The sequence below is a fragment of the Rhincodon typus genome, chromosome 7 (assembly GCF_021869965.1).
Source record: "Rhincodon typus isolate 14 chromosome 7, sRhiTyp1.1, whole genome shotgun sequence".
Taxonomy (NCBI): Eukaryota; Metazoa; Chordata; class Chondrichthyes; order Orectolobiformes; family Rhincodontidae; genus Rhincodon; species Rhincodon typus.
Genome location: NC_063338.1, coordinates 88,169,544 through 88,186,266, shown reverse-complemented (window position 1 = coordinate 88,186,266; position 16,723 = coordinate 88,169,544). Strand labels below are relative to the sequence as shown.

The 16,723-nt window shown below is 41.0% G+C and overlaps 1 protein-coding gene across 1 annotated transcript in view; it reads left to right on the top strand.

The window, feature by feature from the left end:
* Positions 1–16,723, top strand: part of LOC109936326 (contactin-associated protein-like 5) — a 767,761-nt gene that overhangs the window by 387,646 nt on the left and 363,392 nt on the right. The window contains exon 8 of the mRNA XM_048599257.1: positions 3,384–3,599. Coding sequence (XP_048455214.1) covers positions 3,384–3,599 — 216 coding nt within the window. The remainder of the gene's footprint in view (positions 1–3,383; positions 3,600–16,723) is intronic.

Genomic DNA, 16,723 nt, shown 5'->3' with positions numbered 1-16,723 from the left:
TCTGCTCCTATGATGCTGCTTGGCCTGCTGTGTTCATCCAGCCCTGCACCTTGTTGTCTCTAATGCTCTGGGGGCATGGGTTCAAATCCCAAAATGGCGGCTGGTGAAAGTTAAAATCAATTCATTAATTTGTAATATAAAGTTAGTTTCAATCATGTTGAGATCTGTCATTGTTCTTTTTTGTGATAACCCACCAGGACCATTGGAGACGTCGGGTGATGGTTTAATTTGAAGGTCACCTCAGTTCAGATGGTGGGCAAGATTGTGAAGCTGTTCATGGTAACCTTGCGTGGTGTAGGAATGGAAGCCACACTATAGGCATCACTCTGCATTGCAAACTGGCCACCTTGCCAGGGGAGCTAACCAAGCCCTGCATAATGATAGCAACAGCAGAGTAAATAGGGAGGTAGTGGTAACATAAGGTGACCAAGTAATCCAGAACGTCAGGCTAAAATTCTGGAGACCTGGGTTCAAATCCCAAAATGATGAAGTTTAGATTAGATCAATAAATTTGAAATATGAAAGTTAATCCGAGTCATTGTATCCATGATAACTATCATAGACTATTGGGGATAAAAACTCATCCAGTCTACAAATATCTTTTTCAGAAAGGAAATCTCTCATCCTAATCCTGTCTGGTCTACATGTGACTCCCAAGCGAGAGAAATATGGTTGACTTTTAACTGCCTTCAGGAATTGCTAAAGAAGCAACTTAATTCAAGGCCAGTTAGGGATGGGCAATAAATTGCTGGCAATGCCTGAGTCTTGTGAAAAAAAAAATCACGACAACATTTGTTACAAATCTTGGTTAAATCATACTTATCTTCTCAGTTCTGGTCTCCATATTACCAAAAAGGATAGAGGGGGGTCTAGAGTTTTTTTAAAAAAAAATATTCACAGGACGTGGGCATTCCTGGCTTGGCCAGCATTTATTGTCTATCCTTAATTGCCTTGGAGAAGATGGTGGGGAGCTGCCTTCTTGTACTACTCCAGTTCTTGTAGTGTCAGAACACCCACTTTGATGTTGGGAAGGGAGACGAGAATTGTGTTTCAGCAACTGTTTATCTAAAGTAATGATTCTAGAGGAGTTAATGCTCACATCATATTGAGCTTCACTCAAACTGATGCTGTCCCATCATCTTTGGGCAAATATGGTTCAGTTCTGCACATTTTTTTTTCCTTTACTCATTAACAGGATGGCTAGGCAGCATTTATTGCCCACCCCTAATTGCCCAGAGGGCAGTTAAGAGTCAACCACATTGCTGTGGGTCTGGATTCACATGTAGGCCAGACCAGGTATGGATGGCAGTTTCCTTCCCTAAAGAACATTAGTGAACCAGATGGGTTTTTGTCACAATCAACAGTGGATTCATGCTGTTCATTAGATTTTTAATTCCAGATATTTTATTGAATTCAAATTCTACCATCTGCCATGGTGGGATTTGAACCTGGATCCCCAGAACATTGGCTGGGTCTCTAGTGATAATACCACTAGGCCATTGCCTCCCCCAAAGGGACATATACCAAAGAGAAGAGAAGCATCCTGTACAGCTCACGTGAAACTTCGTAACTATGCCTCGCAATTAATGTACACTGTACCTATTGCTATCATGCAATAAAATATCTCATTATCTAAGACAAGCAACCTTATACTTAATCTCATCAGAGGCCTGTCCTCTACCACTGATAATTAAACTAGGATATGGTGTCAGCAGTAGTAGTTTGAATGTCTCAAGAGTTCTTTGATACAACAGTGACAGTGAAATTATGATTTACAAAGATAAACATTGGTTTATAAAATAATACTTGAGCTTTTCATGGATCACGAGGAGAGATTATACATAATAGGCCTGTTTTCTCGAGAATTTAGATGATTATGGCGAGACCTGATGAAAGTCTTCGATATAATAACATGAAAAGACAAGGGTGGATAAGATATTTCCACTCGGGGTATTCTGGAACAAGGGAAGAAGTCTGAGAATTAGGGCCAGACTGTTCAGGAGAGATGTTAGGAAGCACTTCTACAGTCAAAGGGCAATAGAGGTTTGGAACTCTCTTCCACAATGGCAGTTGATGTTAGATCATTTGTTAATTTTAAATCTGAGATAGATAAATTTTTGTTAAGCAAAGATAATAAAGCATATGGGCAAAACTCAGGTATATGGAATTAGACCACAGATTAGTCATGATCTCAATGAATAGAGGAAGGGTTGAGTGGCCTGCTTGTGTTCCTATAATCCTATGGTCCTATAATATGTTTTCAAATCAGGATGGTGTTGACTTGGAGGAGAACTTGTGGGTGTTGGTTGCATGTGCTGCCCTTGTCTTTCCAGATGGGAGACAACTCAATCTGGAGTTCAGCCCTTTTGTTCATGTTTGGACTAAAATAATAATAAGATCAAAGGCTGAGTGCAGCCTGGTGGACCCCAAGCTGAGCTGTTGTGGGCAGGTTAAGTATGTCTTCCATACAGCATTGTTGATGGAACCTGGCACCACATTACCGGGGTGGCAATTGGCCATGTTGAATTGTCCTGCATTTTGTACACAGGACGTACGTGAGCAATTTTCCAGATTGTCAGAAAGATGCCAGCATTACAACTGTATTGGATCAACTTGGCTAGGGGCATGGTGAGTGTAGGATACAAGTTTTCAGTAATGAGAGGTTAAACTATCAGAAAATGCTGAGGCACTTTCTTGAGTCAATTGAAGGCTAAAGGGTGACCTGGACAAAGCTCTTTAAAATGTGAAAAGAATTTGATAAGGTAGACAAAGGACGTGTTTCCATTTTTATGGGGGAATGTGACACTGGAGACTATAAACATAAGATTTCCACCAGTAAAGCCAATGAGGAATTTGGGAGGAATTTTGGCATTTTCTCAGTGCGGTTGTAAATGTGGAACTTCGTGCTATAAACAGTAATTCAGACAAGTAAGGAGAAGTTAGATGAATACAGGTGGAGGGAAGAAGTAAAGAAAAAGCACCTTAATGGGGTGAGACAAAGTAACTTTGGAGGAGACATGTGTGGAGCATAAATACCACCAAGACCATACAACCCAAGGCTTTTTTTTAAATGATATGTAATACAGCATGAATTGAACTTAATGTTTCTTAAGTTGGGAAATTAATTTATATTAAGTGCTGGCAAACTGCATAGAATTTCAAGGGACAATGAGACAACGTGTGTTATTCTTGTTTATAAGCTGAATGATTGCCAATTAAGTAAATTCCAGTTTAAATTCAGTGCATAGCAGCTCAAATGGGGATGTCTAATCATAATGACAACAGGTTGAAGCACGGGTAAAACAGCAATTGATTTTTCTATTTAACACTTCTGTTCAAGGCTGTATAATGAACAGTTATTTTTCATTGACATTGTGTACTCATTACTCTGACAGAAGATAGAACCTGGACCATAATTCAACACAACAACATGAAGGAAACCAAATTACACGGTTCTCCCAATCACGACAAGCCTTACGTCACATTGTTCAACTATAGCGCCAATATGGAACAACTGCAAACTATGATTGACCGTGCTGAGCACTGTGAGCAGGAGATTGTCTACCACTGCAAGAACTCACGCCTCCTGAATACACCTGGTAAGTGTAGTCACTGGTGCCTTTCATTGCACTAAGTCAACAGGAACAGGGCCATAAATGTGCTGTGCACTTTCCCTCTTCCCAGCTGACATCTTACTGAGATTGCAATGAAATTGATCTTTAACTTTCAATGTGAACGCGACTTCAACAGGAAACCGTTCATTCTTCTGTAATGATGCTTTAAGAGGTTATTTTGCTTTTTTATTAAGTGTGATTAAATGATAGGTAATGAACTATCTGTAAGAAAGTAAACAGCTCGCGAGGCCTTGGTTTTTATTTTTAAAAACTTGGATCAATCGAAACAGCCTGGCTAGGTATGCCTGGCTGTCAGAATTTCGAGTTTTTTAAAAATTTTTAGGTTTACCTTTTAAGCAGTTACGTTGTGGGCTTAAAGAAGTAGAAGCTATCTTTTTTCTTTCTAGGTTACAGCTGGAAGCTGGGGTTTCTCTCTGCTGCTGGGTTACCTGTGAGACAAATCTATTTCTCTGAATTTTCCTTTTTTTTTCCCGAACGTGTATTTATGGGATGTTACTATACCTTGGAACAGTTAATTAGTAATAGTTACTGTACCTTTTAGTCGGTTAAGTTTTCTAATAAAATTATTCAAAGTTCTTCTTTCTTTTGTTTGTATTTTAACTTTATTTTTAAAATAAGTTGTGCTTTTGCTGAACGTTGAGTAGTTTGACCAGTCTCATTGCCTCTGGAACATCATACTTTACATTTGCCTTAAAAATAAGAAAAGTTAACATCTAGTCTAACTTCTCAAAATATTTTGAGGGGACCTCGTCTGGCCCCTAACACTTCCATCCACTGAAGAGAAAGGTTAAGAAAGGAAACGCTGACATTCGACTTACATCTTCCATAGCTGCATGTACTGTAAAGTCGCTCAGTCTCATAAGAATGAGAGGACTGGTGATGATTTAACCTGAGGGTCACCATGCCTCAGGTGAGGGACGAGATCGAAAAGGTGGGATCTTCCTGGTGACCTCAGCCAGTGAGAAAATTGACACTGCTCAAACCAAGTAAGTAGTTTGACTTGTACCCATTATTGTGGGAAAAGATGGCTGCCAAAATGAACACTGGAAAGATTCACAAATAGCAATGAGATAAATGGTCTTATATGTTTTTTTTGATGGTGTCAGTTGAGGGATAAATGTTAGTCTGAAGTATTTTGTCTTTCTTGCTTGCTGCAAAGGATCCTTTCCATGCATGCACTTTGGTTTAACATTCCTTGAGTACAGAAGTATAGAACACCGGTTAGACCACACCTACAGTACTGTGTGGCATTTTGGTCCCTTGGCTATTTTCCACAGATGGAAGTTCACCAGACAGATTCCTGGGCCTCTCCCATGAGGAGAGATAGAGGAGTCTAGGTCTGTGCTCTTTAGAGTTTGGAAGAATGAAAGGCGATCTCATAGAAATATGCAGAATACTTAAATGAATAGACATAGTATTTGCATAGAGGGTGCTTCCCCTGGGTGTGGGGTCAAGAACTCGGGGATAACATTGCAGAATAAAGGGCAAGCCGTTTGGACTGAGATAAGGAGGAGTTCTTCTCTCAGAAGTGAGTCAATGGACTTCTCTATTCTAGAGGTCTGTGGAAGCTCAGTCATGAAGTACGTTCAAGACAAAGATTTTGAGTTATTTTTGACATCAAACAGTATGGGATTAGGGGCTTCAGGCACATAGCTCTTTAAAATGCCATGAATAGGTGCAGAAAATTGTCAAGAAGACTAATGGAATGCTGGCCTTCATATCTGACATTATGATTCCATTATAAAAAAACCCTACTTAGACCCAATTTGAAGCACTGTGAGCAGATCTGGGCACCCCACCCTAGGAATGAAGTTTTGGCCCCGCAGGGAGTTCAACACAAGCTTACAAGGATGATACCTGGATTTCAGGGGTTAAGTATGAGAAGAGATTAGAATAATTAGGTCTTTATTCTCTTGTATTTAGAAAGTGAAGGGGTGATCTAATCAATGTCTTCAGGATATTAACGGGGAAAGACACAGTAGATAAAGATAAACTATTTCCACTTTGCCAGGGGCAAAGTCTGAGAATTAGAGTCTGGCCATTCAGGAGAGATATTAGAAATTACTTCTACATACAAAAAGTAGTGGAGGTTTGGAACTCTCTTCCTCAAATGGTAGTTGATGCTAATTGAATTGTTCAATTCAAACATGAGACCAACAAATTTTTATTCAGCAAGGGTTTCAAAGGATATGGGCCCAAGGCAGACATGTGGAGTTAGGCCACAGATCAGCCATGATCTTATTGAAAGGCAGAGTAGGCTTGAGGGGCTGAATGCCTACTACTGTTCCTATGTTGCTAATGGCCTACTTCTGCTCCTGTTTTCTTGTGTAACCCACCCCCTCTAGGTATTAGCCAAGTAAATCTTCTCTGAACTGTTTCCAACATATATATGTGCTTCCTTAAATAAGGAATCCAGTAGTATGCACGGTAATGGATAATTTCATATAGCACTCCATTTCTCAGATGTTTGCCTACAGATGAAACTATCTATGTCACTTTGTATCCTTCTCAAATCCTCTTCAAAACATACTTTCCTATTATCTTTGTGTCATTAGCAAACTTACCAACCATACCTTTGGTCCCTTCATCTAACTTATTTATATAAATTGTTAAAAGTTGATGCACCAGCACTGATCTACTCGTTACATCTTGCCAATCAGAAAATGATCCATTTGTGCCTCCTCTGTTTCCTGCTAGCCCGTTAACCTTCTGTTCATGCCAGTAGATTATCCCTGTACATCATGTGCTGTTATTATCCAAGATGATCTTTAACGTGCCTCCTTATCAAATATCTTCTGGAAATTTAACTACAATACATCCACCACTTCCCCTTTATCAATGGCACATGTTACTTATTCAAAGCACCCCAGTTAATTTGTTGAACATGCTTTCCCTTTCACAAAACTATGTAGGTTCTGCTTGATTACTTTGAATTGCTTTAAGTTCATGTGGTCACATCTTTAACAATAATTTCTAACCCTATGAAAGATGTTACGCTATTGGACTGTAGTCTCTTGCTATTTGTTTTCTTCCCTTTTTTTTAATAAAGGAGTTACACGTGTCATTTTCGAATCAATGGAATCTTCTCTGAATCTAAGCATGTTTGGAAAATTAAAACCAATGCATCAACTAATGCAAAAGTCTCACAGGGTCAGAAGTGAGCCTGCAAGATGGATAAAAAACTGGCTCCGTCAAAGAAGACAGAGGGTAGCAGTGGAAGGGTGTGTTTCTCAATGGAGGGCTGTGACTAGTGGAGTTCCTCAAGGATCAGTGTTAGGACCTTTGCTGTTCATAATATCTATAAATGATCTGGAGGAGAATGTAACTGGTCTGATTAGTAAGTTTGCCGATGACACAAAGGTTGGTGGAATTGCAGATAGCGATGAGGACCATCAAAGGATAAAGCAGGGTATATATTGGTTGGTGACTTGGGCAGTGAGATGGCAGATGGAGTTTAATCCGGAAAAATGTGAGGTAATGCATTTTGGAAGGTCTAATCCAGATGGAAAATATTCAGTAAATGGCAGAACCCTCAAGAGTACTGATAGGTAGAGGGACCTGGGTGTACAGGTACACAGGTCACTGAAAGTGGCAACGCAGGGGGAGAAGGTAGTCAACAAGGCATACGGCATGCTTGCCTTCATCGGCCGGGCCATTAAGTTTAAAAATTGGCAGGTAATGTTGCAGCTTTATAGAACCTTAGTTAGGCCGCAAGAGACTACAGTCCAATAGCTTAACATCTTTCATAGGGTTAGGAGTTATTGTTAAAGATGTGGCCACATGCACTTAAAGCTTTATAGAACCTTAGTTAGGCTGCATATTGTATTCACTTCTGGTCACCACACTACCAAAAGGATGTGGTGGCTTTGGAGAGGGTACAGAAAAGATTTACCAGGATTTTGCCTGGTATGGAGGGCATTAACTATGAGGAGACGTTGGAGAAACTTGATTTGTTCTCACTGGAACAATGGAGGTTGAGGGGCGACCTGATAGAGGTCTGCAAGATTATGAAGGGCATGGACAAAGTGGACAGTCAGAAGCTTTTTCCCAGGGTGGAAGAGTCAGTTACTAGGAGGCATGGGTTTAAGGTGCAAGGGGCAAGGTTTAAAGATGATGTATGAGGCAAGTTTTTACACAGAGGGTGGTGGGTGCCTGGAATTCACTGCTCGGGGGAGGTAGTGAAGCAGATACTATAGTGACTTTTAAAGGACATCTTGACAAATATATGAATAGGATAGGAATAGAGGAATACAGTCCCCGGAAGGGTAGGGGGTTTTAGTTGTGAGAGGCAACATGTTGGTGCAGGCTTGGAGGGCTAAAGGGTTTGTTCCTATCCTGTAATTTTCTTTGTTCTTGGTTTGTTCTAACTACCTTACTAGCCATATCTGTCATTTATCATCCCACAGCTCTAACAATTAACTTAAGTACGATATCCCTGGGGATTACAATTTTCCTGAAATTCTCCCTCCCCTCCATTTTCTGATTTACAGCTTCTTCTGAGATGTTACCTGTATTCTCTAAAATGAAGACAGATGCAAATTACATGATCAATTCATTTGTCAGCTTCTTATCTTCCATTGTTAATTTCCCACATTCACATTCTATAGGTTGAGCAATAAAGAGAGGCTGAATCAACTGCGACTATACCCTGGAGTGCCAGAGGATGAAGGATGACCTTATAGAGGTTTATAAAGTCATGAGGGGAATGGATAGGGTAAATAGACAAGGTCTCATAAAGCAGAGATTGACATCCCTCTGATAACTAAAAACTGATACATCCAGAGAGGAGCACCTTGCCCTATAATCTGCAAAAGGAATGTGAAAAGTGGTGTTACCTGCTTTTCAGCGTCTTCCAGTGTTTAAATAAATTCAATCCCTGATGCTCACTTTACAGTCAACAAATGACAATTTATTTATCTAACTCTAGCAGTGAACAAATTAACTAAATTATTAACAAAGTGAATAAATCACTTCTAACTACTAACTATTCCCGAATAAAACAAGATTCTAATATTATGCTGTTCCAATGAATACAAGTCCCACTCATATAAAATAAAATTTAAAAGTTAAATTGAGACTCTCAAAATTAGAGCCAGGTTACGTGTCTTCCAGAACGATCTCTGCCTTCTTTGTCAATTTTTCTGTCAGGAATATTCATCCGTTGTTTCATTGGTACCTTTGTTCTTTAAATGGTGCTTTCTCTAAGACTTAGAGGAGTCTGTGAGAGCCAATGATTCTCTCTTGAGTGCTGAGAGCTGTTAACTCTGGCATATGGCAGTTAGCTCTCTTGTCTTTGCCCAACTGCCCCTTCTTTTATACCCTTGATGATATACTGATTTCTTACAATAGGATTGGTCCTACGTTGTCAAAACCATCAGATTTAAATTTAATTGGTTTTTGGTATCTAAGTGCCTGGTTCAAATTGATTGGCTAAATTCAAAAACTTGCTGTCTTAACAAAAACTGCTGCTTGACCTGCTAACTGATACAAATGTTTTAATTTAGGTTTACAAGATGATGATGAGAGGCATACATAGAGTGGATAGCCAGAGACTTTTCCCCGGGGCGGAAATGACTATTATGAGGGGGCATAATTTTAAGGTGATTGGAGGAAGGTATAGGGAGATGTCATAGGTAGGTTCTTCACACAGAAAGTGGTGGGCGTGTGGAATGCGCTGCTGGCAGTGGTAGTGGAGTCAGATACTTGAGAGACTTTTAAGCGACTCTTGGATAGGCACATGAAGGATAGTAAAATGTAGGGTATGCAGGGTAGATTGATCTCAGTAGGATAATAGGTTGGGACAACATCGTGGGCTGAAAGGCCTGTACTGTGCTGTACTATTCTATGTTCTGTGTTCTATGTTCTATATTCTATATTCTATGTTCAGGTGCTCTCTGTGTACTTGTAAACTTACAAGCTGCTGCTCACAGATATCCATTTAAATCTCTCAGCAAAGAAAAGGCATATCATCTTTTAAAGAGACCACGCAATGCTTTCTCCCTTAGCATTTTACAAACACCGAATTTACCTTCCTGCCTCTCAAACCACAAGTACTCCACTCAACTTCACAACAAAGGCCTATTTTCCAGGGTAGGGGAGTCCTTAGCTAGAGGGCACAGGTTTAAGGCGAGAGGGGAAAGATTTAAAGAGAAGGCAACTTTTTCATGCAGAGGGTGGTGCGTGTACACAATGAGCTGCCAAAGAAAGTGGTGGAGGTGGGTACATTTACACCATTTGAAAAGCATCTGGATGGGTACATAATGGTTTAGAGTGATACGGGCCAAATGTTGACAAATGGGACTAGATTAATTTAGGATATCTGGTCGGCACGGGCGAGGTGGCCCGAAGTGTCTGTTTCCATGCTGTGTAAATCTAATACTCCATGACTTGAGATAAGGGACAGGTGGGGGTGGTAACAGGAAGGTCGCAAATGGCCAGTGAAACTCCAGTTTGACTTTTCACTGTGAGGAGGGAATGAAGTTTCCCACTTCGGGTTTGTTACCTTTAACGCTTGGAATTAAAATCTGATGTGAAGGGCTGGGCTGAAAAGCTGAATTCAGCTGGTGAGAAGTCCTTTTCATTTGTTTCAACGCTCCAGCTGATTATTGACAGAATGAATCAGGACAGTTTCTTTGTCAATGTCAGCATTTAGCTAACTGAGTGAAAACACTCTGCTTTAATTCTGACAAGTGGCCCGGTTCAACTTGTTGCCACATTGTGCCTGAGATTTTGAGTGGGATGATATACGGTGTTGCTGAGTGTGGCCTGAAATCTAGTTCAATTGTTCCACGATCTCATAAGGGAGGAGGATGCTTTGGAAATGCAGACTCAATGGGATTATGACAGCGAATGCTTGGGGACAGTTTAACAAAGATGTTTAAAATTACTCAAGAGTTTTGATAAGGAAATAGCAAGATTAGACAACACAGATTAAAAGTAATTTATCATTTAGAGAAGATTGTGGAAATACTTGAACAGGAAAGCTTTGCAGATCCATAGGGAAAAAGGAATGGATTGAATCATGTTGGTTAGTTCTTTCAGGAACCATAAATTCTACCAATGTTGGGTAATGCAATGAAGTCGGACTGATTTGAATTGGCATGGTCAGTGTACACTCCATTTGTGTTTATTTAATTATACTTTTACAATAATACTTTTGCAATGTTGTGCAATGCATGGGGGATGAAACCAGCTCTGGTGCAGAAATATTATTTGAACCAATCTTTCTGTTTTCAAACTACTCATTACTAACTATATGCAGCAATCATCTCTAAATGCCAGTTTGAATCAATATAATGATTGCTTCTGAAATATGTGAGCCCACATAGTTCTGTGCTTAGTAATGCCACACTAATTTCAATGAAAACAAAGGGGAGGCTATTTGTGACCCCTTATTCCTTTGCCTGTCAACTCATTAGACCTGCTGCTTTGCATTCTATTGAGCCTCGATTTCATGGTCTGCCTGGCTGTTGGATAATGACCAAGCCTGCAGTCTCTTCTTTCCTACCGTGCAGAGAAGAGAAGTCAAATAAATTGCTTGAAGAGAAAGAGACAGGATGCATGGTTATCCCGTTCTCTCTACAGTAGCAAAAGACCCAATGGTGACGTAACTGTTAAAGGAGCTTGTGTGGTACAGTGGTAGAGTTCAAGTACCATCTGCTCCAGAGGTGTCTCAAAACAGCAATGTGGTTGACTCGCAAGTGCCCTCTGGGCAATTAGGGATGGGCAATAATTGCTGGCCTAGCCATCAATGCCCTCATCCCGTGAATGAATAAAAAAAAACGTTGATTAGAAAATAAAACACATAAGACAACTATTTGTACTGACTTTGTGTTTTCACACAGGAAGCATCTCAATCAACAGTGCCTGAGAACATTGTGTGAATCAAAGGGTCTTTGTGTGTGCAAATCCATGTGCTATTCCACATTCCCTCCCTTTGCCAAGCAGCAATGCTCAGACCTCAGAGGGAGAAAAACAGCCATTGTTGTTATGACACTTGAGATGCAAAAAATGAGATGTCTCAGACTTCAATCTAAAATGATTCTCACAAGAAATCAAATATAGGGGAGGTGGAGGCTCTGACAGAAGTATCTCCTTGATTTCAGTCAGTGAAAGCACTGTAAAGATGAAAAGACTTGTATTGTCCTACTACTTGATATGGCCACTTGGAAATTTCTTCACCTATAATGAACGGGTTTGAAATGAAGGTGTTGTTGTTGTGTAGGCAATGCGACATTGATTATGTGTGTCACAACACTTTAGGAACACAGATTAGACGAATACTTTGTTTTGCTGGTTGATGAGGGAGAAACGTTGACAGGAAAAGACATTACCAATATTTAGCAAATGAGAAATTACGAATCACTGAACCATAGAATTAAGGCAAAGTTTTTGGTCATTTTTCAAAATATGCCCTTATGTGGTTCACTGTCAATTATTGCCTGTTCACATTTCAGTAAAATATCTTGGGATATTTTGCTAAATTGATGGTTTGTTATGTTTATTCTAGCTTTGTTTTTGTTTTCATATGTTAATTCGGTTCACTCCACGTGATTTCAAGAAATGGTTGGAGGCATTGGATACTGCAAAAGCTGTGTGTGCTGACAAAATTATGGCAATAGTACTGAAGACTTGTGCTCCAGAACTTGCGCTCCCCAAACCAAGCTCTTCCAGTACAGTTACAACAGTGTGGAGAATTGCCCAGGTATGCACTGGGCATAAAAAGCTGGACAAAATCCAACCTGGCCAATTACTGCCCCATCAGTCTATTCTTGATCATCAGTAAAGTGATGAACTGTGTTATCAACAGCGCCATCAAGCAGCACCTACTCAGTATTAACCTGCTCAATGATGCCCAGTTTGGGTTCCGCCAGGGCCACTCAGCTCCTGACCTCATTCCAGCCATGGTGCTGAATTCCAGAGGTGAGGTGAGAGTGACAACTCTTGACATCAAGGCTGCATTCAACTGAGTGTGGCATCAAGGAGCCCTAGCAAAACTGGAATCAACGGGTATCAGGGGGCAAACTCTCTGCTGGTTGGAGTCATACCTAGCAAGTAGGAAGATGGTTGTGGTTGTTGGAGGTCAGTCATCTCAGCTCCAGGACATCTCTGCAGGAGTTCCTCAGGGTAGTGTCCTAGGCCCAACCATCTTCAGCTGTTTCATCAGTAACTTTTCCTCACTCATAAGGTCAGAAGTGGGGGTGTTTGCCAATGATTGTACAATGTTCAGTACCATTTGTGACTTTTCAGATACCGAAGCAGTCCATGTTCAAATGCAACATGATCTGGACAATATCCGAGCTTGAGTTGATAAGTAGCAAGTACTATTCATACCACCCAAATGCTAGGCATTGGCCATCTCCCATAAGAAACAATCTAAACACCGCTCCTTAGCATTCAACATCCTGAGGTTTATCACTGGCCAGAAACTGAACTGGACTCACCACATTAACACAGTGGCTACACGAGCTAGTCAGAGGCTAGGAATACTGTGGTGAGTAACTCACCTCCTGACTCCTCAAAGCCTGTCCACCATCTACAAGGCACAAGTCAGGAGTGTGATGGAATACTCCCCACTTGCTTGGATGGGTGCAGCTCCAACAACACTAAAGAAGCTTAACACCATCCAGGACAAAGCAGCCCACTTGATTGGCATTACATTCTCAAGATGCACAGCAGAAATTCACCAAAGATCCTTAGACAGCACCTTCCAAACTCATGACCACTTCCATCTAGAAGGACCAGAGCATCAGGCATATGGGAACAACCCCACCTTCAAGTTCCACTACAAGCCACCCACCATCCTGACTTGGAAATGTATTGCTGTCCCTTCACTGTCGCTGGGTCAAAATCCTGGAATTCCCTCCCAACAGGCATTGTGGGTCAATCCACAGCATGTGGACTGCAGTGGTTCAAGAAGGCAGCTCACCACCACCTTCTCAAGGGCAACTAGGGATGGGCAATAAATGCTGTCCCAGCCAGCAATGCCCATATCCCACAAATGAATATAAAAAAAAGACGTAGAATTATTGAATTGCCACAGTGCTGAAGGATACCATTGGCCCATCGTATTTGCACTGGTTATAATACTTAGGACCAATCTCTTGTCTTTACCCGAGATCCCTGAACATCATTTCTATCCAAGTAATCATCCAATACCATCTTGAATGTTCCCATTAAACCTGCCTCAACTACATGTGCAAGTAAGAACTAAAAGCTTGCATTTACCGAGAGCTTTCCATGACCACTGCACGTGCTAATATGATTTGCAACTAATTAAGTTCTTTTATGCAGTATAATCACTGTTGAAGTGTAGGGAACACAACAACCAATTAGCACGTAGCAAACTCCCAATAACAGCAACAAGATAATGATCAGATCGTAAGACCATAAGATGTCAGAACAGAATTTAGCCATTCGGCCCATTGAGTCTGCTCCACCATTTTTTTCATGGCTGATATATTTCCCAACCCCATTTTCCTGCCTTCTCCACATTAGCTTTGATCCCCTTACTAATCAAGAACGTATTTATCTCTGTCTTGAAGACCCTGAACGACATGTCCTCCACAGCCTTCTGTGGTGATGAGTTCCACAGAACAATTCTATTAATTTGTGATTTACTTGAGAGATATGCATAAGCCTGGGTTTCAAGAAATATTCCACTGTATGTAAAGGAAAGCTTTACCTGAGATACTAGACAGGGCCTGTTCTTAATGTTTCATCTGTATGACAGGATCTTCTTCAGTGTAACACTCCCTCTTTACTGCCTTTGAGTGTCAGTTTTTGTTGTGCTTCAGCCTGGATTGGGGTTTGAACCCACAAACTTCTGACTCAAGAAGAGACAGTGTACCATGCTCTTAATCATGTACTGTAAATATTGCAACTAAAATGGACACAAACTTGTTTCATTTTTTATTCAACAGATGCATTACTATTATAACAAGTAAACAAAAGTGAGCATGTTACATATTAAAATTAATGTAGCTTAAAGTACTTTAGCACCATCAGTTATGTTTACACAGTAAAGTTGGGTACTCTAAACTATTCATTTCTGATGAAGGGTCTAGGCCCGAAACGTCAGCCTTTCTGCTCCTCTGATGCTGCTTGGCCTGCTGTGTTCATCCAGCTCTGCACCTTGTTGTCTCGGATTCTCCAGCATCTGCAGTTCCTACTATCTCTCATTTATTAATGCATCTTTTTTAATGTTTATTTTTAAGTTAAGTTATTACACAAAGCATTTAACTTTGGATCTTGACGTTTAGTTTGCTCTTATATTTTTGGGTTTTGATGGGCGGCCAGGCTAGTAGAACTACAGATTTCTTCCTGTTAAACTGTGACAGTAGAACTGGATGAACAACAAGTTGAAACAGAACCAAAAGAACTGCAGATGCTGGAAATCAGAAACAAAAAGTTGCTGGAAACACTCAGCGGGACTATGGAGAGAAAATGTTTCAGAACAAGTTCACAAACTACTGGAATATTGTGTGCAATTCTGGTCTCCCTGCTATAGGAAGGATGTTGTGAAACTTGAAAGGGTTCAAAAAAGACTTGCAAGGATGTTGGCAGGGTTGGAGGGTTTGAGCCATAGGGAGAGGCTGAATAGGCTGGGGCTATTTTTCCTGGAGTGTCAGAGGCTAAGGGGTGACCTTATGGAGGTTTATAAAATCATGAGGGGCATTGATAGTTTTTTTCCCAGGGTAGGGGAGTGCAAAACTAGAGAGCATAGATTTAAGATGAGAGGGGAAGGATTTAAAAGGGACCTAAGGGGCAACGTTTTCACACAGAGGATGGCGCGTTAATGGAATGAGCTGCCAGAGGAAGTGGTGGAGGCTGGTTCAATTACAACATTTAAAAGGTATCTGGATGGGTATATAAATTGGAAGGGTTTAGAGGGATACGTGCCAAATGCTGGCAAGTGGGACTAAATTTGTTTAGGACATCTGGTCGGCATGGACAAGTTGGACCGAAGGTTCTGTTTCCACATTGTATGTCTCTATGACTCTATTACTCTATGCCTTCTAATGTGACAAAACATTGTTAGGCTTTTCATAGGAGGATCATAAAACAAAATCTGACACTGAGCAACATAATTGCACATATTAAATGAGATGACCAAAATCTTGGTCGAGAAGTAGGTTTTAAGGAATGTTCTAAAACACAAAAGTGAAGTGGGGGCAGAGAGGTACAGGTAGGGAAGCCCAGGTGTTAGGACCAAAGCAACTGAAGACACATCCACCTTTTTCAGAGTTCAAGATCAATTTCTATTTTGGGGAGGCACAGCGCCAGGGTCCTGGGTTCGATTCCACCCTTAGGTGATTGTCTGTGTGGAGTTTGCACATTCTCCCTGTGTCTATGTGGGTTTCCTCCCACAATCCAAAGATGTGCAGGTTAGGGTGGATTGGCCATGCTAAATTGCCCATAGTGTCCAAGGATGTGCAGGCGAGGTGGATTAGCCATGAGAAATGTGGGGTTACAGGGATGGGAAGGGTATGGGTAGGATGCTGTTTGGGGTGTTGCTGTGGACTCGATGGGTCAAATGTCCTGCTTCCTCCCCATAGGGGTGCTATGATTCTAAGAAGCTAGAATTAGAGCAAACAGGTATTTCAGAGGCTTATGGCGCCTGGTGACGATTGCAGGGATATCAAAGGCTAGGGCCAAAGGGGGATTTGAACGCAATGATAAGTATTTTAAAATCTTGGCACTGCTTGTCCAAGAGCCAAAATACATTAATGACCACAGGGTTGGTAGTTGAATGGGATTTTGTGACAGTTGAGGCATGGCCAGCAGAGGTTTGGATACCCTCAAGCTTACAGGCTATAGAATGTACGAGATGGAGGCTCAAAGTAAAGTGAAGAACCTTTACAAAGTTCTGTAACACAAGAGTTGTTTACATGCAGTGAATTGACTGAGAACAAAATAGTGAAAGCAAAAAGCCAAAGTCACTTACAAAATTGTTTCAGAGATAGCAGGAACTGTAGATGCTGGAGAATCTGAGATAACAAGGTGCAGAGCTGGATGAACGCAGCAGGCCAAGCAGCATCAGAGGAGCAGGAAGGCTGATGTTTCGGGCCTAGACCCTTCTTCTGATT